The following is a 23,859-nucleotide window of genomic DNA, read 5'->3' on the forward strand; positions in this document are numbered from 1 at the left end:
CTTCGGAGGTAAGAACATGGTTCAACTCCTCTATACATAACATATACGTATTCCTGTCGTCGCGAAATTTCAAAAATATTCCCAATGGCAAATTGTTATCGTTGGTCTACATCGCTCAGCGGTTCGCCACAACTACAACCGACCACCCCATCGTGCGAAGGCAACTCCGATAGTCGAGAGTATGCTATATTCTCTTCTCAACCCATTTCTGCATAAACTTTTCTGCTCTCGTCCAGTAGTTCACTATATGTGAAGAGCTACCGTAATTATGCCCCAAGATTTGGAATATTAAAAATAATATATGAACAAAAATAGCATGGAACTTTCAAACAGGAAGGAAACATTAAGAAAACCGAACTTGTAAGCAAATTATTAGGCAAGCTCGAACTGGTGTATATTCCAAACAGATGATCATTAAATATTTTTTATAATGCGCACACAGTCTGAAAATAGTAAAGGAATTGATGACAGACGTTACAAATGCTTCAATCAATCACCGTACTGCTTCGTCGTCAATCGCGCATGGTCAGTCGCTGCTCAGGGAGATTTGTAATGCATAGCAGGTCGATACACGAGATTATCAAGGCGCACGCGGGATACATCGAAATTTGATACATGACGGGCGTGTTAATGTGTCTATACACCTTGTTAGATTCGCGGTAGATTACAAGTAAAAATAACGTGCCAAACGCAATACTGTCGTTACCATACGAAAATGTAAATTCGATACGAAAATACATGTGTCTGAAATAAAGAGGGTTAAAAACCGTGAAATTGTCACTAAGTCTGGCAAGGTGACCGCATAGGAAGAAAAGATATCAAGAAAAGGTTGCATCGCGTCTCAAACGTCGACTACTTTAGTTAAAATGGTTTTACCCGGGCTGTTTACGGGACACCCTGTGGTTTGCGGGGAAGGCAGAGCAGCCGATATTTGATTTTCGCCTTCGGGAAAATGCAAGGAAGACCGCTCCGACGAAGGGGTCGGTGACCCCGATGATTGTTGCGAGTGGTAGCCTTCTGAAGGCGAATCGACTTCGTTAGAAGCGGAATTTTCCGTATTGCTGTTGACTTTATCATCTGCGTGATCTAGTCCCGTATCAGAGCAGTCTACTAACCCCCGATCAGACTTCAGGTTCGGTGCGTTACGCTGCCGCAACGACGATCTGCCGCGTCCACTGTTATGTAACTGCGCACCATCGTCTTTTACTTGTTCGTTACTCGATTTTTTACAATTCGTTTTCTTTCCGCTGTCCGGGTAAAGGCACGGGCGTTCGCTGATACTGGGGGATGATTTGTTCAAAAACGGGTTGCCGATATAACCCGCCGGCTCCGAGACGGCGTGTCTGTGCTTGCGCAGGACCGAGTACAGCGGACTCGGCGTGGCGGCAGGAGCGAATGTTGAAAGCTCTCGCAGAATAGCGGTTTGTAAGTACGTGTGTTGCAACTGAAAAAGTAAGCGAGCGCGATTATTGCTTGAGTCACAGTCGAACGGTGGTAAGTGGCCAAGTGCGGGTGCGGTCAGGAACCAAGTACTTTCGCTTTTTCTGAGTAGCCTACTCAATAATAGGTTTTACCTACGTGTACAGCTTACTCAGGTTGTTATATTTTAGACTATACTTCCACGTGTACTCAATAGTTTTTTTTTTAAAGAAAGGCAACGTACTTTTAGATTTAGGATTAAGTAAAGTAAAAAAGTGTTGGGGGATACACCCTAAATTCAAGGCGTGCAGCTAGACCAGGGGTGGGCAAACTTTTCAGATCGCGGGCCGCATTCAACATCTGAATTGATTCGCGGGCCGCACTTTAGTAGAATCGTAATTATAAGCCAAAACTCAAGCATTTATTAGATGTTATAAAGCAGTTGTTCTCGAACCATTTCAAAAGCAATATAAATCCGAGTTTTAGTCGCATCTCGCGACCCACGCCTGACACATCAAATCGTATGCATTTTAAATATGACTATGCCACATTTTGCGAACATGTATACAATATAGAGAACGCGCAGACAGCAGTCGTACGTGATCCAGCTTGAACATGTCTGACTCACGCGATTTCAAAGTGTGTTATTTGACCACGGGTCGCACTTGTACAGACATTCTACTCAGACTATTCGGTCGGTGCCAACCATTTCGACGACCGATCATATCAATATCGAAGGTATTTTGGTTTTATCGCCGGCAAGGTTTGGCACCGTACTTCGCCTATCGATATGCTGGCCAAAACAAAATGTTTTCACGTGTCCTGTCGCAGTAGGGGTTGGCCTCGCAAGTCCTCTCTCTCATTGTCCCGCAACCGATCGTTGCGCACTGCACACCCCCACACTAAAGCATCCTAACGCTCCCCAACAGGCTTTTTCAGAGAAACCATGATCGGACAAATCTTGTGGTGGGTTCAAACCAATACAACGGTCGGCACATTTTTATGATCAAGCCAAGTTGTTGTGATGACTTTTCTACGCGTCTCGTTGATTGGATATAGTGGTTAAAAGAAATTCAACAAATATTACATATTAAAATATCGCTCAGATGCCATCGGGACCCAACTTTATAACCTCAACGACCCATACTTTCAGGACCCCTTATATAAAGTAACCGCAGACATGGAGATAATACAAATGTGTACATATGAATGTATATGAAAACAATTTAAATGTTGATTTGATGATAACACACACGCGTCAGAAACATTACCGAGATTCTATAAACTAGCCATCCGGAATCAATTTGGCAAAATAAGGGATGTAAGAAGGTTGTGCTGAATCTTAGGATAGGATGGTAATTTGAATATGTGAGCAACGATCGGCTTACAGATATGTTGATTCTGCGTCTGGTCAAACTTCAGATCACACAATTCTGACACCGACATGTTACCTGTAAATGAGTTTCCCCATAGTGCTTACTATATTCAACTTGACTTTTTCACGTTCTTTTATAAGGACGACATCAACATAATTTACTATTGTCTCGAACATAATTCGGTTTATTCATTTTGCACTTCATAATTTGATAAACTGTGCCTATAATTCGGATGTTTGGATTCAAATCGTGTTTTGAATTGCAGCAACGAATTCATTATTGTAATGCAGTGTTATGACAAGTAATACGTATTGCGTTACCATCGACGCCGGAACGGAGGCCCACCAATTTCTAAGTTGGTTCTTTATTGATTGCAGCAGTAATCATCTTTAACTTTCCGCTTTTTTAATTGCTTTGGACTACTCATTCGGGATGAGTAGAGACCGAAGTTATGGTAACTGCGCATATAGAGGACGAATCGACCAAACACGCGTAGGCCCCTAGGTTTGGCTATTGTGCTAACAATAAAATAAGAAAATGCAACATTAAGATTATAACTTAATCAATTTCATGATAAAATCTATTTTAAAAAAAGTTCAATCAAGTCGCTCTAGTGATTTGATTTTTTATTGCACATTTTCAACAATATTTATGACACGTTTTTCGATGCCTTCGCGGGCCGCACAAAATGGTGTCGCGGGTCGCATGCGGCCCGCGGGCCGTAGTTTGCCCACCCCTGAGCTAGACAGTGTAGACACCACTTTTCGATATATTTTATGTGTTAGCCAATATTCAGCTTATCAATGCATAATGTGGTGCCGCATAATGAATTCTAGACGTTGAGGTAGATACCACATCGTGCATTGATACACACAATATTGGCCAAGACAAAATATGTTGAAATGTGGTGTCTAACTGCACGCCTCGAATTTGCATCAACGTTATGAGTGAAATCGTCATACCAACTGGAGAAAATAGCCCCTGTGCCACGGCGGCAGAATTGATATTCGAAAATTACACCTATTGTAGTGTGAACCCCGATCAGTGCTAAAAATTTGCGGACCTTGGACCAAATTTACATTTTCAAACTACTTTCCGTGGTACTATTCCGACCTACTTGAGTATTCGATGAATACTTTTTCCACCTCTAAAGTAACGTCTAGTACGAGTACACCTAGCGATTTCCAAGTAAGTATTGTGGGCTTATTGTTATGCCTAAAATCCGAAACCTGTTAATCAGACGTAGAAGCAATACAAAACCATAAACTCTTGAGTAAGTGGTGCAAGTACGTCAAATCTACTTGGACTACCCGGAAAAGTAGACGTACTTCGTTACTGACCACTTCTGGGTGAGTGTCGGGCTTACCTTGAGCATTTGCGCGTGCTGTCTTGCGAATTGTTCTCTCGATATCGGTTTCATTTGCGCCGCGCGTGATAGGTAGTCCGATGGATCCATTTCGCTGATGCCTTCGTCGTTGGATGAAGTCGACTGCCGCTGTAAACGTTGATATGCTATTAGATCGACTGCATATGGTTACCTGACGTCGTGCAATGCAACAGGCTGTGTTGTTATTGTTCGACGATCTCACCTACTTAACGACCATTCGAGCGCGTCCATTTTCAGAGTAAACATTCTAATATTTACACAGAGCCCAGTTGATATAGCTATTTGTTTTGAAGCTATACACGCCAATAGCACACCGAATTCGATGTAAACAAGCCACCGACAATGAAATTCCAGGCAGAACGCGGCCGATTATTGTACGGGAGACTGTGTCAATTTTGCGCGATGACGAAAGGTCGTGAAACCAATTGACTTAATATATCATTATCACTTATTAGCTGATATTTTATCAATTTGATATTGATAATTCCAACCATGTTCTCTCCGCCGAATCGTGCTACCTATTTTGACATCGGATATGAGTGTATTGTATTTCTTCGCTCCCAATCACGTCAATTTCCATGTGCAGAATATATCTGATGTGGTCTTTATGATGCGCATCATTGACATTTAATATGGCTGCATTGTATGCGTTTGAAGGCATTGTTTCTCATAATTGCAGAATGCACATAAGGTATAAGGCAGCTCACAACAGTCATAACCCGTCCATCTCAGGCAAACGGGTTCATACAACATTTTTGTACGATGTTGCATTGATGATGAATTACGCAGAACGATGTATAATGACTCATATAAATACTTGTGATGGCACAGTTTGTAATTAAAAGTTTCATAACAAAGGGAGTTTATATTGGCAGGTTGTGCAGTCCAGCTGACGCATTTTCAATAATTCACTATGTAACAGATTTCGCGTGCGAGCAGCGCGAAGGCATTTGTATCATGCGGGCCACATAGTTTAGTTGCGCAATTCACACTTGGACGACGCGATTGCCTCCGGCCCGAGGTGTACATTTACGCTCTAAGAGAAGCATATTTTCAGACAGGAATGTGCGTTTTTCGAATTTCTGAGCAGCCGACCCATGAAAATAGCGATTACGCAATGCCTGTAATTTTCCATTCGTGAGACGCCCAATGTCAAGAGTAAATCCCGGAAACGCAGATTGTTGGCTGCACGTCCGCATGACAGAGAGGGAGGGGGAGAGAGAGGAAGAGGGGGACTGGGAGTGTTGGATATTTGTGGGATTGCAACGTGTCAAGAAAATATTGGCGTGATACTTCATTATGCGATCCTGTACTGAACGCACAACGCAAAAGCGCATGGTAGCTCTTGGGAAATAATGTTGTTGTAACTCCCGAATTTTCGATTTGGACCAGAGGTGGAATCGGGCCGTGTCCCGTGTACATTGGGAACTCGGCCTCAAGGTTAATTGAGACTGATAAGAGCCTGGAAAGCAGTAGAAATTTCATATCGTTGATTAGTCGAGTCACACACGGTCCCGTTAAATCCCGAATAATTTTCCTTCGAGTTCAAACCAGGCTTCCACTTCTGATCCGGACACGCTCACTCCATTGTCAATTCAACTCTAATCATATCAAATCCTACGGTCACAGCAGTGGTAAGCTGGATCTGCGTGGCCTGCATCGAATCTTGGCGTACCTGAGCTACGATTGCGATGTCGTTCAATTCCCTCTCCGCCTGTTCGCGGGATTGAATGATCTTAGCGAGCGACTCCAAAAACGGCGACAGCTTCTCGGCGTACCGGTCGAGCTCCTGTTTTTGAAGAAGTTTTTCCTGAAAATGAGTCGGTTTCACGGTTATTTCACGGGACACCGCGGAAAACGGTGACAAATCAATCTTCGCCGCGTGAGTCAACGAAATATTTCACTGCGATTACGGGATTTATTTTCCGCCGCCTCTGTTTACTCAGATGGGAATCGTCAAGATGTGGAATCGACACCGATTTTATAAATTCGAGCCCCCGCCGCGACTCTGACTCACGGCAGAAGACTGCAATGAAAATGTAATTAATAGTAGCGGTCGGTACCTTGAGTGTGGCGACGTTCGCCTGCATTCGCTCCAGCGATTGCGAGAGTAAACCGATGTCTTCTTTTTGCTCCGATATTTTCTCGAGAGCTTCTTCGTACTGTTCGGCCATTCTGCGTTCGTTGTTTTGCATTTCTTGAACTGCGCGAAAGAATTTATGCTTAGGCATTGTGCCGAGGTGAACCATTAGTTGTGATTACGTGTCGCTTTTAGTTGGCAATTGATACCAGCTATGTAAGGCTAGGCTGAGTTATTTGATTGCTAATCGAGTAGGCTTACTATTAGGATTCGGATCAAATCGAGCATTGGAGTATCACTGATCATGACGCCATAAGAGTGTATCTGGTGCATGATGTGGGAAGTTCTAATATCTACATTTTATGCGACCACTGGACCAAAAAGAACGTAATGCCAGTTCCACGCCCCATAAAGATTATCTGGCATATTTCGACCATATCTATTTCATTGCACTTCGCGGAAATGCTGTGTTGAACACGACTTGGCAGATATATCATTTCTACTAAAATGCGTTGCTTTGTACTGCATGTTTTGGCTGCTGTGATCGAGGTTTCAAGAATTCGGCGTTGGGGAAAGCATCGAAGCTGCATTTTTTACATGTAATTCATTGTGCTCAGCCCTACCCTCCCGTATAATGCCTATGGTGCGCGTCTCAAAACTGAATCTAACGAGTTTGCCTATTTGTGCGTCTGGATTTCAGTCCACAGACAAAAAGTTATCTTTAGGTAGGCTACGCCTCGCTTCTGTTCGACCTCAATCTCCGTGAGTGGGACTTAGGCTTAACTTCATTCTAGACGTAACATCACTAGGGCAGGTTTTTGTTGCAGTTAAATCCGTGGAAAGTTGCATTTATTTTTGACAAAAGTTGCAGTACAAAGTTACATTTATTTTTTCACAAAAGTTCGACTAAAAGACCACCTTTCGCTCGGTTGACTAAAAGAAAGGTAAACTTCCCAGTTTCACTTCCGAAATACAGTTTTCCATCCCCATTCTCTATTGATTGACTAAAAAAAGGTCAACTTTCCGGCTCAGCTCCCGAAATACCCGTAAGAGCGTTACTTCAGTGCTGATTTACGGTATTTCAGTCGAATTTGGCCGTGTATTTCACCAGAATCGAAATACTTTCATTAAAAATGTAAAAAGTTGCAAAATGTTGAAAAAGTTACATGAAAAAAAATAGACAAAAGCTGCTAAAAGTTGCACTATAAGATTCCTTCAAACAGCTTGGAACAGCATTCTACATATCTTCCGAGTATTTAGGAAGCTGCCGGAAGCTGTAAAAAAAGTTGCAAAAGTTGCAAAAACTTGCCCTAAACATCACATTTACTAAGCATTTGTATTTGATGGCACAAAACCCATTATATCCAGAGTTATGTCGAAATTTGCCTCGCTATGTCAACAAAATCGTGCATCGCATCTCTAACATCGTGCTAACGGCATAACCTAACAGGATTTGGATCGGAAAACATTTAATCCCCGCACTACCGACATACCTCGGGGTTATGGGGCAAGTCATAACGAACACAACGGCGATATATCATATTATTACAACTGCAGAGACAAGGCACTCTCGAAAAATCCGTTTTCGATTGTTCATGTTCATATTGTGAGGCAGACGGTAAACATTCGCGAATAACAACCATTCCTTACCTTTCAATTTGTACGCCGATATGTCAGCGGACGGGATGCTATCCTCTTTGCCCGAGCTTTGCAACGTCTCCACCAGTTCCGTGAGCGTGTTTATTCTCTCTGAAGGGCATGAACAGTAACGGTAATGTTCGTTTGATGGCACAAAATTTGGACACGGTACCCCAGAGAAGCCGGTCGCGTTACGAGGCACAGCGCTAGCGGCAAGGATATCGCGTTCACGAATAGAATCGATATGCTCGAATAGGTCTTGGAATTTCACGCGACTGACGTCAGCATGAAAATATCCTACTCGGAGAGTGCTTTGAGATACACAGGCATTCTTTCTTTATGAACTCGACACCGCATGCCGTATCGTTACTTCGCTCTAATAATCCATTACAGTCACGTCATCATGCGACTGATTTCGACTAACTTAAATAGTGCCCTTTTATGATCCGTTTGATTTTTGCCGATGTTACTATAAAGGTACGGGGCCGCAATAGGTAACGTATAGTTTGAGGTTTATTTGGTATATTTGGTGTAAATAACCTATCCCAAAACATGCTAGTATTGTGTAACGTATGCATAAATAGCGCACCGAAATTCCTACATATCACGATCCTTCGAGACAATCGGACCACATTCCTGTGGCGTGCGAAGGTTAATTTTCAAATAACATAACAACCGCCCGATCGGCCCATGCTTATTCGTGGACTTTTAAAAATACTTTTGCGATCGCGTTAAAAGAAAATCTTAATTAACAGCGTGCACTTTGCGTGCATTGCCGGTTCAAATACAGAAGCGTCAGTTCAAAGGAGACAGCACAGCACTATAATTATGGTACTCTCCAACAGGCATTGGTTGAGAAATGTAAGATTAAGCCATACCCGGGGCCTACGAGCCACTCCATGCGAAAAGTCAACGTTGATACGCAATATCATCTAATGAGACTTTTGGAGGTACAATATACATTTGAATAGTGCATTCATATTGAAGGAAACTATTCACGGTTTGTGTAATCGCAAATTCCATTCGAACTCATAAAAATGCATCGTTTTTACTCACCACGTAAAATCTCATTCTCCTGCTTGGTCCTATTCGTCGTCATTTCTAATTGCGACATCAAAGTGGATTGCATATTCTCGGACTTTGTAACGGAAAGCCGAAAATTGTGGTAATCCTCAGTGACCCGCGACAGCTCTTTCTCCACCTGGAAGTTACAGAATACTGTTTTTACGGTTCAACAGGATACATTTTGCAGTCGTGACTGGCGCGTCCCGTGGAGACGGGTTTAAACGGGAAAGCATAGCAATAGCTTTTCAATGATCCTTTTCGCGTGATTCAGTCCTAGGAATACGGAATGCGGACTGGCGTCGTTCGTGGTATCCGCATGCGAGAACAGTGGCATACCGTGACGCATATGGCGCCAGGGGCGGATTCGCTAATTTGCCGCCGTCGATAACAAAATATATGTTCGAGACCGAACAAAAATAGTATCGCATACCTAAGAGAATTCACTATCGACAGAACTACTATTAACACCGTCGCCCATATTGCCGCGACACTATATCTCGACAGCGGAAATCACCGTTGACCGCATCTCATTTTGTACTTCGATAGCAATTAACAGTGTGGGTTTCCAGGGCTTGGATCGGATTCGCGATCGTAAAATCCGGGAAAATTACCCGGCAAAATAATCGATTGGCTATGTAACGGGCTTTCAGACTAACTGCACGTCCAATATACATGCAGAGAGAGAGAGAGAGAGAGAGAGAGAGAATCAATGAGTATAGTGAGAAGCTGTCGGTGTATGATTCCGAGAAAGACATCCAGTCTGACACAAACATAAAACCAATTTGCTATAGGCGAAGTCGACATGTAACAATTATCCGCGAAAAATACTTTGCCATGTTTACGCAACGTGTGAAGGCCAGACATATTTTGTTGTTGAGTCAACACACATTTCTGTTTTCATGTCTCGACAAACGTATCGGCGGGTATACTATAATAGCGGCCTCGTTGTTTTGATTGCTTCCAATGTCTGGCCACGATAAATCTTCCTTTGCGATCTCAGTCGAAGTTATGTTAGCGGGGAAATGCTTTCTGATTGTTGTGCTGCGATGTGAATCTGGCAGCAGAAATGAGTCAGACATATCACCACGGCTGGCGAAGTTTCTGTGCGCGTTCGGCTCGAATTCAATGGCTCCGAGGACCCTCGCCCTCCCTCAAGGAAATGAACGGGCGAATTGTTTACAGTCCATGGATACCACAGATCATTATTTTCCGGTAACGATAATTTCAGCAGCGCAGAGTTTTATCAAATATCGGGAGTATGGAATTTTCAGTAAGCCGCGTGGCGCGCGCGACGAATTGATCATCCTGATTTATGTGCCACGCAATGTTACAGATTTGGATACGCGCAGGTCGCGTGAGGAACATTTCCCGCTTATCTCAGGATATCAATCGTAACAAAGTCAAATCATATTCGTTACGTCACGGCGGAGGCTGTCTATCACCATCGAGTTGCTATTCATTCAATATACGTATATTTGAAAACGGTTGTGAAGGCCCGCGGATTTCCCATCATCTTCCCAATTCAAAATCATACCGAGAGTGGTACTAATAGAAGAGCCTTTACCCCAAGGTTTAGACTTATACATTGGCGTTTGTATGTTTACGTTCCGTGTATTGACCTAAAAGATTTTTCACATTCCTTCGGCAGCGTGGCATATAGAAATGAAACAATGGTATGGAATGGACGCCGTGGTTATGTCTAATCGAAAGCTGACAACCGTCACGTAGCTTCGGGCAGTAAATGAAGCTTGGCATAGTTCAAAGCTTAGCAATTACTATAATATTCGACGCATATATATTTATTACATATACTTGCAGAAGAAAGAAAAGTAACTAAATGGTGACAACATAATATTCACAGATTTCATGCGATACTAACTACCGAGGTCGACTACCGAAATATTACAGCATTATCTAGGCCCCCCCCCCCCATCTGATCCGCAAAGGCGGTGTCTCACAAAAGCCTAAAACGAAAGTGGGCCGTGCTATAAGTCGGCAGATCAGGAATCATAAGAATTCATTGGTCTGCTGTAAAACCACAACATTTTCCAATGACGTCACAGTGGCTAGAACGATCTTTGACTACTACTAAATTTCTGAGAGAGAGCGTGGTCGTTAAATCTAAGCAACTACCGTGTTATATCGGTCGAACGTACCTACTACCTACCTACAGTCTAGGGGTATTGCTAATCAAAAATTTCCGAGTCGACACTTTATTGCCTAACGGCGACGCGTATATTACATTTGACAGAAGGTCATAAAGTTGAAGCCGTCGTAAAATGTCAATCGCATTCTCGCGTTCGCCAGGGTGAAATCATTCGTACTCAGCACGAAACCGGCATTAACACTATAGTCGAGGACTCACGTTCTGATACTTCTTCACTTTCGCCTCCGACGCGACCAGTTGAATTTTGAGCGCTTCGTTCTCGCCGATTATCCTTTCCAGGTAATCAGCGCTACTGTTCGGTCGGCTATTCCCAGTGCTGCTGCTGCTTCCGCTTATGTTACTGTAGTTTTTGCTGTTTCGCTTCGTCCTCCTGGCTATCCTACTCCCTCCAGAAGAAGTGCTGGCGTTGCTGTCGCTTTTACCGAGCGAGAAATTACTGGGCGTCGCGATTGCTGCCGTGGGTTGGTTGGGTTGGAATTCGGCAAACGAGTAGGACGGCGGAGGTAACGTAACCGGCTTGTGCGCGCTTGTGTTCGGGTTGTAACTTCGCGGCTGGTCTTGCCTCGACAGCGGCTTTATTGAAAATGCACTGTTCGATGTGTTGGACGTGTTAAGGTCTGCGTGACTCGGGGTGTTTGGGGCTTGAGACGACATCGAAACTTGGTATCCGGGTGCGGTTCGTGTGTAGTGCGTCTTTCGTATAGGAGATACCATTCCGAAAGCCTGCATCGAAAACACATTAGGTGTGTAAATATGATCCGTTAGCGGCAGCGTATGTGATATATTTACCGTTTCTGAAGATTCTTGATTTGAGTCGTGGTGTTTTGTAGTTTCTGGGAAACTACGAAAGAGACTTTCGTGCGGTGGGGTACCGGCGGATAACGGATAGTTAAAGCTGTTAAAGTGAGGTGTTGTCGTCGGTAGAGCCGGCGATGTCAATCCGGCAACCGTATTTTGCGTGCCACTGTAAAAGGAGCATTAATCGCATGTTATAACATACTTGATATCGTCGTGATTACGGTCAACGTACCTGTATTCCAATTTCTTCTGACTAATTTGACCGCTCAACGACAAAGAATTCGGACGCTGTGGATAGTTGTCGTCCTTAGCGCCACTGCTCTGGGGGTAGGGTGGGGGAGGTCCTCGCGGAATCGATGAATTACTTTGCGGTGTCCCGGGCGACGGTTGTTTTGACGGTGTGCCGGGATGCTTTTGAGGTAACTGGTGATGCCCGATCGTGTTTTGGGGCGAGGTGGCATAATATGGACCGTGGTGGTTGGTCGATTGAATAGACTGTTGCGGTGTCACTCCCATTCCGGATGACGATACCAGCACCATGTTATTATGCATGTGCGAGGAGCGTGGTTTTTCATGCGACTGACGCTCAAACTCTTTCAAACTTCGCCTTCCGTCCTCGCAACGAGACAAATTAGCGAACGAGGTGTTTTCATAAACGGAAACCTGAATATATAAAATCTAGGTGTAAACATTTTAGTACTTCTTGTAAATCTATTCCAGTCGATAGTTGAATACACACTGTGACTGTTGCTATTCTGTCAATTTCGGAAAGTATTTTAATATGGTAATTGTAGATAAATCGAATTAGCTGATATTTACCGAATTCGTAATTAATCTTGAAATATACATGTTCTCTTATAAATACCGGCAATCTGGCATCTATATTATTCGTCTACCAACTATAAGTAAGCGGATGAAAGTTTTTTTTAATTTTTTTCCCTGTCGACAACGTAGTCCACATGCAACGGCCACAATTTTCAGCTTCAATAAAGCAAAACATCAACAACAAAATTGGATGTTTAAAAGGTAGCGTAAATCACGCGGCCGAGAGTAAATTCAGTAATTTGATCACATCGGAATGAAGATTACAGACATCCATCAATGACAAGATATGTCATGGCATAGGAGACGTATTAATCACGTTATAAGCCAACTGCCCTGAAGCTATTCCGCTCTAAATACCAGCGAAGAGATAAAGCCATCGATCGGACTGGAATGCGAACAATTCCGTCTGTTTGTTTGCGCGATATCACATTAAGATCTCAGCAATAGGAGGGTTACTTGAGTGTGACGACGGCTGCCCGTAAAAAGGGTTACGAACAGAATTTCGATTTTGCTAAAGGAACCGGACACAAAGTCTTGTTAAAACAGCTTTGAGAAGATAGTCGGAAATGCGTCACCGCGAAATTGAAGGCCAGTTGATTCACCCATCGATAATAATCATATATCGCGTCCTAACGAAATAGGGCGATATTTCAAATTCTCGTGCACACGCGAAGTTACATGACTGGAATGCAGTTTACGAAACCAAGTTTGGAAAGAACTTCGCGGCTCGAGTTTACATGCTCGGTATGCGATATTGCCAGTAGTACGCGAAAAAAATATTGCAGATGAGACAACATTCTTGGAATGGTTGATTCTGATTCCACATGGGCGATTGCACCTTAAAGCCCAAGAAATCGATACACTTCTGTTACTTTGAGAGTGGCTATAAAAGAAAGGCACCGTAAAACCAATTTCCCACTGGGTACTTCATAGGCGTATTCAATTATACTGTATTTGGGATCTCGTGCGAAAGTGAATAAACTATTTTAATCTCGGAAAGGCCCATGCGCTAATTTATCAATAGCGCTTTGCCAAACCCAAAAAAGCATTCCCTCTAATGATCGTCGAAGCCTCGGGGCAGACTGAAACGTTTCTTGATAAGTTCGATCCATCGGCCTGCTTCAAGGCGAAATTAGTTCACACCGCCGATCTAATTAGGCTAACTTTCTCGCAGCAATTTTATCAATGTAATTGCGATGCTGTGTCATTTTGCTCATTCAAAAGCGGATACTTGTCATTCTATTGTAAAGTCGACTATAGCGAGATGGATTTCTAGGCATTTCCGCTAATGCCGAACCAACATAATAAAGATACTAGCTTGGAGGAAATTCGCATGCCTCCTACAGAGAGGACTCTTGTAAACGCTATCAATATAGATTGTAGAACGGTAGCAATGTTCCCTAATCATCGGCATCCGGTGCTCTACTCGCTATAATCGCTAATACACACTCGCATACAAATCAAAAAGAATCTGCAACCACACTCAAACATACTGGACTTGGTTGTACAATGTACATAGGTGGGCACGTAAGTCGTAGGATGCACTGTTCTCAGCAGACTATGTAGCCTAAGATCGTATCTTGAAACGAATTGTCGATTTACCATGACTGCGAATCATTGTGGTTGATATTACAAAAGACAAGAGTGAGGTTACTCTCCGTTCAAGATGATAGTGTCATCCAAGCATCCTCCTCAAATTGCATTTTATTAATCAGAACACCGTTAACCGAACCTGTTACATTCTCCTAAGCTTGCCGTAAAGTATTTTATCAACTTAGTCTAAAATTTCTTCCGCGTAATCATTCTCAAAATCTCTACTCGTTGAACTTTTCCGACTGATTCCGTTACGCTGGTTTTGCTAATACAGACTTATTGCAACGAAATTGAGATAACTGAATCGCGTGTCCCTACATTCACATAGAGTTGTACTTGCTAAGAAGCATGCCTGGAACATTCTTTTGATGCTCTGACTTTACGCTTCAATACTTAGTCACTGAGCCGCAACCATTCTTGTGATAATGAACGTATCCTAGTGGCTCGCGCGATACGCGATAAGCCCGTTCCTTTCTCGCTTTTCTTCGACTGCATTTTCGTAGCTGCTCTACTGTTGGAGCTAAATTAATCTCTCGTCCTGTTTTCCTTTACTCTCTTGAAGCAGACTTGACAAGTACGCAGGAAAAAATCGACAACTGCAGATATACATTTCTTGCGACTGTAACCTTTACTATGTTCTATACCGATTCCGCGCCTTCCGTAATGTTGATTTCATGGAACTTTTTACATGTCTGAAATAACGCGCTTCGGAGTTCCTCGATGATCAATGAATGCTGAATAATGAACACTTTCAAACTCATGTAACCTATAACACATACAATGTACGCTGCGCAGGAGTTTAGTTGTTGTTGTTGTTGTTGTTCTCAGCTCAACTTGACTATCTAGAGAATATTTATTGTTCATTTCCATGATGACTTGTCGGTTATGTCGCTACCATTAACTGTGTGATGCAGTTATTACTTATAATCGCATATTCCATTACAACAATTCACCTCACCAAAACGTGTTCATCGGTAGATTCTATATCTTTCTGCCAGAATTGAGTATCCCGGGGGATACTGTGAAAAAGAGGACAGAATTTGGATATGCTGATAAATATCCATGTATTGCATCTATAATTCATTTCTCGCGTCTGGAGAACGATCCACGTGATAAGCCTCAGGCTAAAGAACATACCACAAAGCCAAATCATGTAGCGAAACTAAATATCGGGCGTCAACTACAAAATATAAAAACAGCCATTAGGTCACGTTTAATGTGGTTAACCTGTGGTTCGATATTAGAAATACCGGATCAAGAAAAATTCGACCAATATCGCAGTTAAAATAACGGGAGCAGCGGGAGGAAATGTGCCGAATGGCATGGTACTCCGCAAGTTATTCGAAGTATGCGGGGAACGTCCAAAGAATTTCAGTCGTTCCTGCAGGACTCACTTTACCTTCTCAAGACATCGGCCTAGCTTACTTTGAACTTTAAATAATTTGTTCTGAGCTACAACCGTCCGGATTCTTAACGGATCGTAATCTAACCACAGTTGCGACGTGTTTCGGACCCGGAATGCGGAGCTTATTATATCGGGGACCAGACATGGTGTCGTAGTGGATCAATCTCAATCTCATGAAAAACATATTCTGAGTTCGCAATTATAATTAGGCAATATCGCATGTATACATTGAAATGCAGTATGAATGACATGATCTGATGTAACGTATCATAAATTTGTATTTTGTACCAAGTAAACTCCTGAAATATAGCCTATGCGTGCCAGAATACCCCAAATGAATTCCGTGAAATGACAAGTCTAAGCTAGTCACCAGTATAAAGTAACCATATGTGAATGTGATACGTATTGGGCTTCTTTTCTTAAATAGGCTACTACGCTGCGATTTATCACTTCAGAAATATGTCGTTTTCAAAACCGCAATGATATTTACTCCGTCACATAAGACAGCGAATGACGCAGGTAGAGTAATACTGCGACACACGAAAGAGTGCAGTGACCCCACATCGACATTTCATGACAGTGGGTACTGATGTAATTTCACACCCATTCAACAAAATATTCGATCAAATGATTCCCGTCCAGTCAGACTAAGCCTTGCAGGCCATTTTAAACTATAGGATATTGTTCATATAATTTACAAATTAGACATTTAGTTGTTCTAAAATTCAGAAAATTGGGATGTTGGGAATGTATAAAGACACATGTAATCCTTACCTGAAACAATCCCTCAGGTCCAGATGCAACTTCTGGTATCCGCGATCCAAGGTTAGCATTCCCGCTCGTAGCCTCTGTGTTCACTCTGTTCCCGACTCCGGACTTAGCAACCGCTTCCAACGCTTTCGTTAGTGCCGGCGATGAGGATTTCTCGGCACTGTGTAGGGACCTCGATCGTATAATTGTCGATGCATTTTTACCTCGCCTTTTACCGAGTTTGCCGTCAGAAAGCTTATTCGTCTTTCGACTGCTATGATAACCATCTTCACCGGCACTGCTTGATTTCGGATGCATGCTAGATTTAAGTTTGGGAGTCGACAAGGTATACGGCTGAGTTGGACATTTGTACACGTCCGTTATTTCATTCGTTCTCGTTTCATCGGCCCGAGGTATGGTGATTACATCTAATGTACAAGTATTCGGCAAAATGTCTGTGAAATTTTGATAACCTTTGAACGACGACTCTGTTGCGATTGAGTTTGATTTGCTTGCTGCTGTCCAACTGTGGGATTCCGTCATTGGAGATTCGTCGCTCATGGCTCGCCTGGGAGTGGGGTACAAATTCCTACTTTGCAACCCTCTCTGCTTCACCATCGGTGAACTGTCACGCGAAGATCCCATATGTGTATCTCCAGTAACTCTGTGTTTCGTGAATGGTTGTACTTGGTATGATTTTTTCTCTTCTAACAAATGACGCAGAATTTCCCCTCCTGACATAGTCTTTCAACAGCGGCTCAAAAACTAGTAATAAATAGTCAACGCTAATTATACGGAGTTCAGTTGTATCACTCACAAGCGCACATCACAAAATGTACTACGTATTATTCTCGTACGTTTCTAAATCATGCAGACATACTCTGTAAATTTAAACCAAAATTTTTATCACATATTATGAGTGAACAATTATACATTTTCTTTGTTCACTAACAGATTTACCATGAGAATGCCAAGCTGAACGTTCTATCATCATCAAAACTAATCTCACCATTCGTGTCGGTCATGCAATCTAGTCGACCGTCGATTTATTATGTCCCAGACTGACAAAGAGTATACGATACCGGGGCCTACAATACATTTTTTCGGTCGCTGAAAAATTTATTTCGCATGATTCACTTCGTCTGATCGAAGCGTTGCTCATTTCACGAATCTTTCTAATGAGTGAATACCCCCCGGCAAATATAAAATGAGAAAATTCGAATTCCTCCGTAATTTGTAAAGTTATATCAGTCACGAAAATGGAGCGAATGAAGTGAACTCGCCCGAACGAAATCGATTTTATAATAAACAACTTCACGTGCGGGAAGAATGAACGGTATTTTCATAAATACGCTCGCACACGCTCGCGACAACAGTGATTCTGCGACAGTGGTTATTTGCAATGCGTTTTCCCTCATTCGCCAAAAATAATGGTAAATATTAGAACCATGCTTATGTCCAGAAGTCATATTTTCCAGTCATAGGCCTAATGATTGAAACCCACTTACACGGTATAAAATGTAAGTGCGTACATGATTGCTATCTTGGCACAAATCTTGGACGCGCGAATTTTCACAAAACTCGGTCAAAATAACAAGTAGACCTACTATTTAGATAGCACTATGTCCATTTGTCAAATATTGGCGTGCACACTTTCACAGCTCCACCGCGCTGCTTTACCCCTTATCGGTATATAGACGATACTCTCTACATACTGAATTACTACCTTTACATCATATGCTGTTTCACTGTATAACGGTGATCAGGGCATAGAGAGTTACAAATTGATGATGTATATGCAATGAGTTTGTGCCGAGTTTCCTCAGATGCTTTTACTGCGAGACATTCCGGTCTGCGGGCAATACCTTCTTCGCTAACAGGCAAGTTGTCTCATAACATCCAGGCAGTTGTTGTAAGCGCGAAACGGCAGGCGTTTTAGAATTGCTATTAACTACGGGACGAAGCGAAAACAAAGTTGAATTCACTCCACTCATGGAAAAAATATTCCAGAGACGAGTCAGCGACAACGGTTTATCGAAATTCATTAAATTTTAATGATTCACCACCGATAGCTATTAATATAAACTTATTGTTATAATTACATATTATACCCGAAAGCAAGCCGTGTTAAAAATGTCGCCTTTTTTAGTGCTGTTGTATGTCGAATATAGACGGGATGGTATGTAAGCACCGAAATTACACACCTGCTTTGCAACAAATCCATCGGCAAATATCACGAAACTGACCTTATAAATACGTCATTAGACTAGATAATTAAAAAATATATATAATGATCATCTGTTCATTTTGACTGCGCACGGGGCCTACGATAATAAGTTATCGTAGGCCCCGCTGCGCAATATCGAAATACGTTGTGAAGTCCTTCTCGCCAAGAACAGTGACAATTAGGAAAGCAGGTTATATCCCAGTAAAACAAAACCGCGAAAAAACAATTGCAATGCAAAGAGAATTGTGGCAACTGCCTACACACGACACAGGAATGTTGACCAACTCACCATTAGCACGGTAGGCGCAAGGACTGATTCTACTTCACACGAATAAGGGCTTCAGCTGTCAACATTTGGTGCCGAGAGAACCAGCAAGATACCTCCGTTTAATTCCTAGAATCAGCAATGACATAATAAGATCTACTATGAATATCCTGTGTGTCAGCTTTGCTTTCTACAGCAAAGTATTAGTTACAACCTCTGGTATCTGCTACATTTCATTTTTCTGGTAGCCCGAAGCTAAGCGAGCCTTCCCAAGTAACACTTGATGTTAGCAATTACATTATGTAACGTTAGGGTACATGTCAAAATGATATGACATCATAATGCTGTGAGCCTAAAATAGATACGAATAAGCTACGCGCCGCACAACATTTTACCTTAAACACAAGCCAGTTAATTACTGGCTAATGTAAGAACTTTAAAAATATATATCTGTATGATTGATGACCTTTACTTGAAATTATTATTTCCAATTCCCAGCTCTAATTTCACACTTGACGCCGACATTGCGCCTGAAAGGTCGTCAATATTGGTCAATCGACAAAGAATTCACACGATCAATATAGGATCATTACACAAATTTGTTACATAGTGTCAAGGCAAATTGTTTCTCATGTACTTTAGCAGTTTCTGATGTACTTTAATATTGCGTGCAATTTTGTATAATAAGGTCAACGTCAATGCTGGTATCCATAGGGTGGTTGTCATTTTATTGCGTTGGTCAGAGTTAATTTACGATATGGATGCTATGGAATTGTCGTTTCCTTAAAAATAAACCAGATGCTTAGTGCGAATCGTAAGCACTTCGCAGCTTTAGTAAAAATACTTGGAATGCTTAACAATGCTTCGATTGAAGCAGTAGAAAATCTTAAGTGTATTATTTTATCCTGAAACTATTATCAAAATAAACAGACATCAAATTCTTTAAAATCGTGCATCAAATTTATAAAAAAGATCTATAATAAATTACAAGTCGGATGTGGGCGGAGTCGTTATCATAGAATCGGATGTTTAATCTCACCAACGAAACGATATGGATAAAAGTAAGGAGATAAAGTTTCAAAGCGAGAAGAGCATTTTTCTAAATACCAAATGAGATATACAGTGACGCATAGCTTCCCATGCAAAAAAATACTCAAATAGTATAAGATGCATGCCATTTGAATATTTGATATTCGTTATTTATTTTTTATTTGTGATTTATTCAACTTTTCAATTTGATTACGGGATATATGGCTATACCTCTCTATGCATATGATTATCTCGGCGTATGTAATGAATGAGATAGTTATTCAAGAAACTATAATTTCGTGTCTGCGGCACATGAATCTGAAGCATATAATCGATCAGGCTATAATAATTCTTGGTAGGACAATCAGAATAAAAACAGTAGGCCTACGTATGTTTTTCTAAAAGTGGCGTCAACCGGCACGTGATCCAATATAAAAACAAGAAAATAAACTATGATCCCGCCATTTAGATATTTGCTCCTGCCTGAACTACATGAAGTTCCTTCTACGGGGTCTTTCTCGGTAATCTCATTTACTAAAGCTGGACCTGTCTAGAATTCTATGTATTGTAGTAAGATTTGCTACGTATGCCGCCACCTCAACTATAGTCAATTGATCGCATTTGTGACTCCGTGTTCCCATCTCCTTCTTATATTCACGCCAATCTCTGGCAGAATCACCGGGTGACAGTCGAATAAATGTCTAACAGTTTAATTGAAACACTTTTTTCCACTTTCATAATTCGGTGGGTCGTGTACACATTGAAGATATCGATGAAAATATCCTACGCTCGCATCCCTTAGGGAGCATTGACTACATCGAAAAACAGGATCGATAGAAACGATCGGTGTACACTAACATTCCTGAAATTCCTGATACGCTTGAGTGATGATAAGACGAATACCGATTTAAGCCTATAGAGGCCAATCTTTTCATGGATCTTTTAATGTCAAAGATATTGAAATTGAACACCCACAATTCCTGGTACATATAAGTAGCCGGTTTCAAATATCGAACCTTGCTTAGCAAATCGACCATTAAGTTAACTTACTGAATCAAAGATACAATGATGCAATCAAATGCTTGGCTATGCACGACCAATGGACGTAGTAGGTCTATTAAAATTACAAGCATGCAGGCTATATACAGTTACGCACATTTGTGGAATTGTCATTTCTGTGTAGTCTTGATCAACCCTCGCGACTGTCACACAGTGCAATGAAATTGGTATGGTAAAAAAAGGAAATAAGAAAATGTAGAATTACCATATATTCTTTGTGGTCGCATTACATGTACCTGTACCACAGCAATTTACAGCGTTGTCACGCTGTAAATTGCTATTCATGTACTGTACATCGTACGCCTACGTCATACATATTTGAACTTTTGACATCATTCATTCTGTTGTGACGTCATAATAAGTGGTACTCGAATACTCAATCCGACTAGATTTAGAATCGAATGACTCGACTTAGGTACTCGATTCCCAGCGCTATTGACGACACGACATAGGTCTCGGGTAGTGCAAAATTATTTTCTGAATACAGTTACCAGAAAGACATTTTATTCTAACCTTTATATATTTGCTGCTTTATCTGAATTTTAGGGCTCAGTCTACATTATTCTTAGCTATTAAAAAATGAGATTGTATGATAAAGAGTATGGTATAGTCCAGTGGTTCTCAACCGTGGTTCCGCGAAGCAATTTCAGGGGTTCACGAAACCTCAAATTTGCAAAATGTGTGATAACCTAATTTCTATATTTTATTTTACCCTACATTTTCCATTTGAACTCTAAAAGAGCCATACATGTCCATCAACTAATACGTCACAATTGAAAAATTGTGACGTCATCGTAGCGCAAATTAGAAATCACTGCATGGGATTCGTCGTTTGCACCGTATTTTCTCTGTAAAAACTCGTACTAATCATGCTGGTTGCCTTTATTTGAGTAATGAGTATGCAAAACTTGAGTTACATAGATCTTTTGCAAGGCATATGATATTTTTCGCAGCATAACACAATTACCATTTAGATTACCAACAGCCGTAGACAGCAGTAAAAGTATGAATCTGCATTTTACACGGTTTTAGAGTTAATGCTTCTTTTGGTGTTGCATGGCATTCCTGATGACTTTGTAGTCTGGTTGATAATTGTTGAGGCCTTCATTCGAAATAAAGCGTGAAAGGAGAGGTAAGGCATAGGTGAGGCACGGCCGGGCGATGCCTTGCCTGTAAAATATCGCAATTCATTGTAAATATCATAGAATTTATAATAACTGATATTAATCGAATGTTATTGTCGCACTGATTCCGATACGACTTCTCAATTCGGCGGTAACATAACGTTGCTCAACACGCCTATATTTCAACAGCGACTACAAAGCTACGTTATCAATCAAGAACGTGGATAGCTATGGCGTTGTTTGTGATTTGAATTTGTAATTGTGAATATCACTTCCACGGTAGTTCATTTCTCGCTGTAGATTAGGAAAACGATGTGTATTTGAAAATTGCATTGTGATACAGGTGCCGCCACGTATACAATTCTCTTTGATCAATCAACGTATCGTGCAATCCAAGATTTCTTGGCGGATACATCGAATTAGAGAGTGATATTGGTCGCCGGCGTGATAGCAACTTAAATTTGAGGGTTTTGAAAAGGGGGTCTGAGCCCCTAACCCCGAATACGCCACTGTATCAACCTTTCCACGACATGTTTATACTGCCACAAGAATAATTACTGATCGTGCTGAAGATTTAATAACAGGCTGCTGCAATATAGATAAATTAAGCACAAAAATAAAAAAATTCACAAATAGCCATATCTTATGCCCAAAAGAGCCATGTATGGCTCGCGAGCCATAGGTTCCCGACCACTGATATATAGGGTGAACGTTATATTAATAAAATAATGATGATATTGGTGCCATGTATGTTACGATCAGACTCAAAGGTGTCGTTGGATGCGCTACGCGTTTTTATTACATCCACCACCACCCATCTTTGTGGAAATTAATGGATTTTCGGCACTCGTACATGTCAAATCGACGGCGCGGATTTTCGAGACACGGCAGTTTGGGTTGCATTTCAATCATGTTTTTAACAGTGTATTAAACAAATGCCTTTTCGAAAAAACAAACTTGTGTGTTTTTCAAATGTTGTCTAATTGTGCCATACTTGTGTAAATGCGTCCGAAAACCGTGTATTATGAGCCTACGGATGTTTAGCGCACAAAATAGTCGACGCGCGGCCTACGATAACTTATGGTGAGTTATCGTAGGCCCCGGTCGACGTATACGATGTGGGGTTGCTGAAACCCTTGAAATCGTCCTCCGTTAAACAAAGGTTTTTTTCAAGATGTAAAATTATGCCATAATTGTGTAAATACTTTCCAAAAAACATGTTGTATGAGCCTGCGGACAATTGCCACCCGATTTAGCCGACATATATCGACATGTGATGGTTGGAATCCTCTAAAAAATAGTCGGTTCAAACGTTATGGTACAGATATTTCGTCAAAGGAGCTATATTTACCCTATATTTTCAATTGTCAATCTCAATCCATTATGACGCCACAATTGAATATTCGTGACGTCATGACTGAAAAAAACGTTTCAAAGTAGAGCCTTGTTTTAAACATGTTTGTTTTTATTTGATTGTTGTTTTGTGTTAAATGCAACCCTAATGATTAGACTTCTCCAATTTTTAAATGCAAGCATCAGCTTCTACGGAATGAAGAAATAATCAGAGCTCGAGGTTTACCGGACCCAGGGATATCCCTGACCGGACCACGATATAATATGCCGACGTATCCTTCCGAGTCTTCCGACACATG

At 41.5% G+C, this 23,859-nt stretch overlaps 1 protein-coding gene across 1 annotated transcript; it reads right to left on the reverse strand.

The window, feature by feature from the left end:
• Positions 1 to 279: 279 nt before the first annotated feature.
• LOC145454939 (uncharacterized) lies at positions 280 to 17,967 on the reverse strand. The gene is made up of 10 exons (XM_080332870.1): positions 16,528 to 17,967; positions 12,163 to 12,593; positions 11,922 to 12,096; positions 11,331 to 11,855; positions 8,957 to 9,101; positions 7,913 to 8,011; positions 6,246 to 6,385; positions 5,858 to 5,992; positions 4,162 to 4,290; positions 280 to 1,444 (listed from the first exon to the last, which is right to left on the reverse strand). Exons 1-10 carry the CDS (start codon positions 17,242 to 17,244, stop codon positions 842 to 844), a joined length of 3,099 nt encoding a protein of 1,032 aa, XP_080188996.1. The 5' UTR covers positions 17,245 to 17,967; the 3' UTR covers positions 280 to 841.
• Positions 17,968 to 23,859: the final 5,892 nt, after the last annotated feature.

Source organism: Botryllus schlosseri, chromosome 14 (genome assembly GCF_051294905.1).
Source record: "Botryllus schlosseri isolate E-star chromosome 14, Bs_hap1, whole genome shotgun sequence".
Lineage (NCBI taxonomy): Eukaryota > Metazoa > Chordata > Ascidiacea > Stolidobranchia > Styelidae > Botryllus > Botryllus schlosseri.

Bases quoted from the DNA above. Each gene is read 5' to 3' on its own strand.
- LOC145454939 (XM_080332870.1), bottom strand. From the start codon at position 17,244: ATGTCAGGAGGGGAAATTCTGCGTCATTTGTTAGAAGAGAAAAAATCA. The intron at 11,856-11,921 runs GTAAATATATCA...TTTTCGATGCAG, and splicing joins ATCAAGAATCTTCAGAAACG to GCTTTCGGAATGGTATCTCC. The intron at 9,102-11,330 runs GTGAGTCCTCGA...TGTAACTTCCAG, and splicing joins AAGTGAAGAAGTATCAGAAC to GTGGAGAAAGAGCTGTCGCG.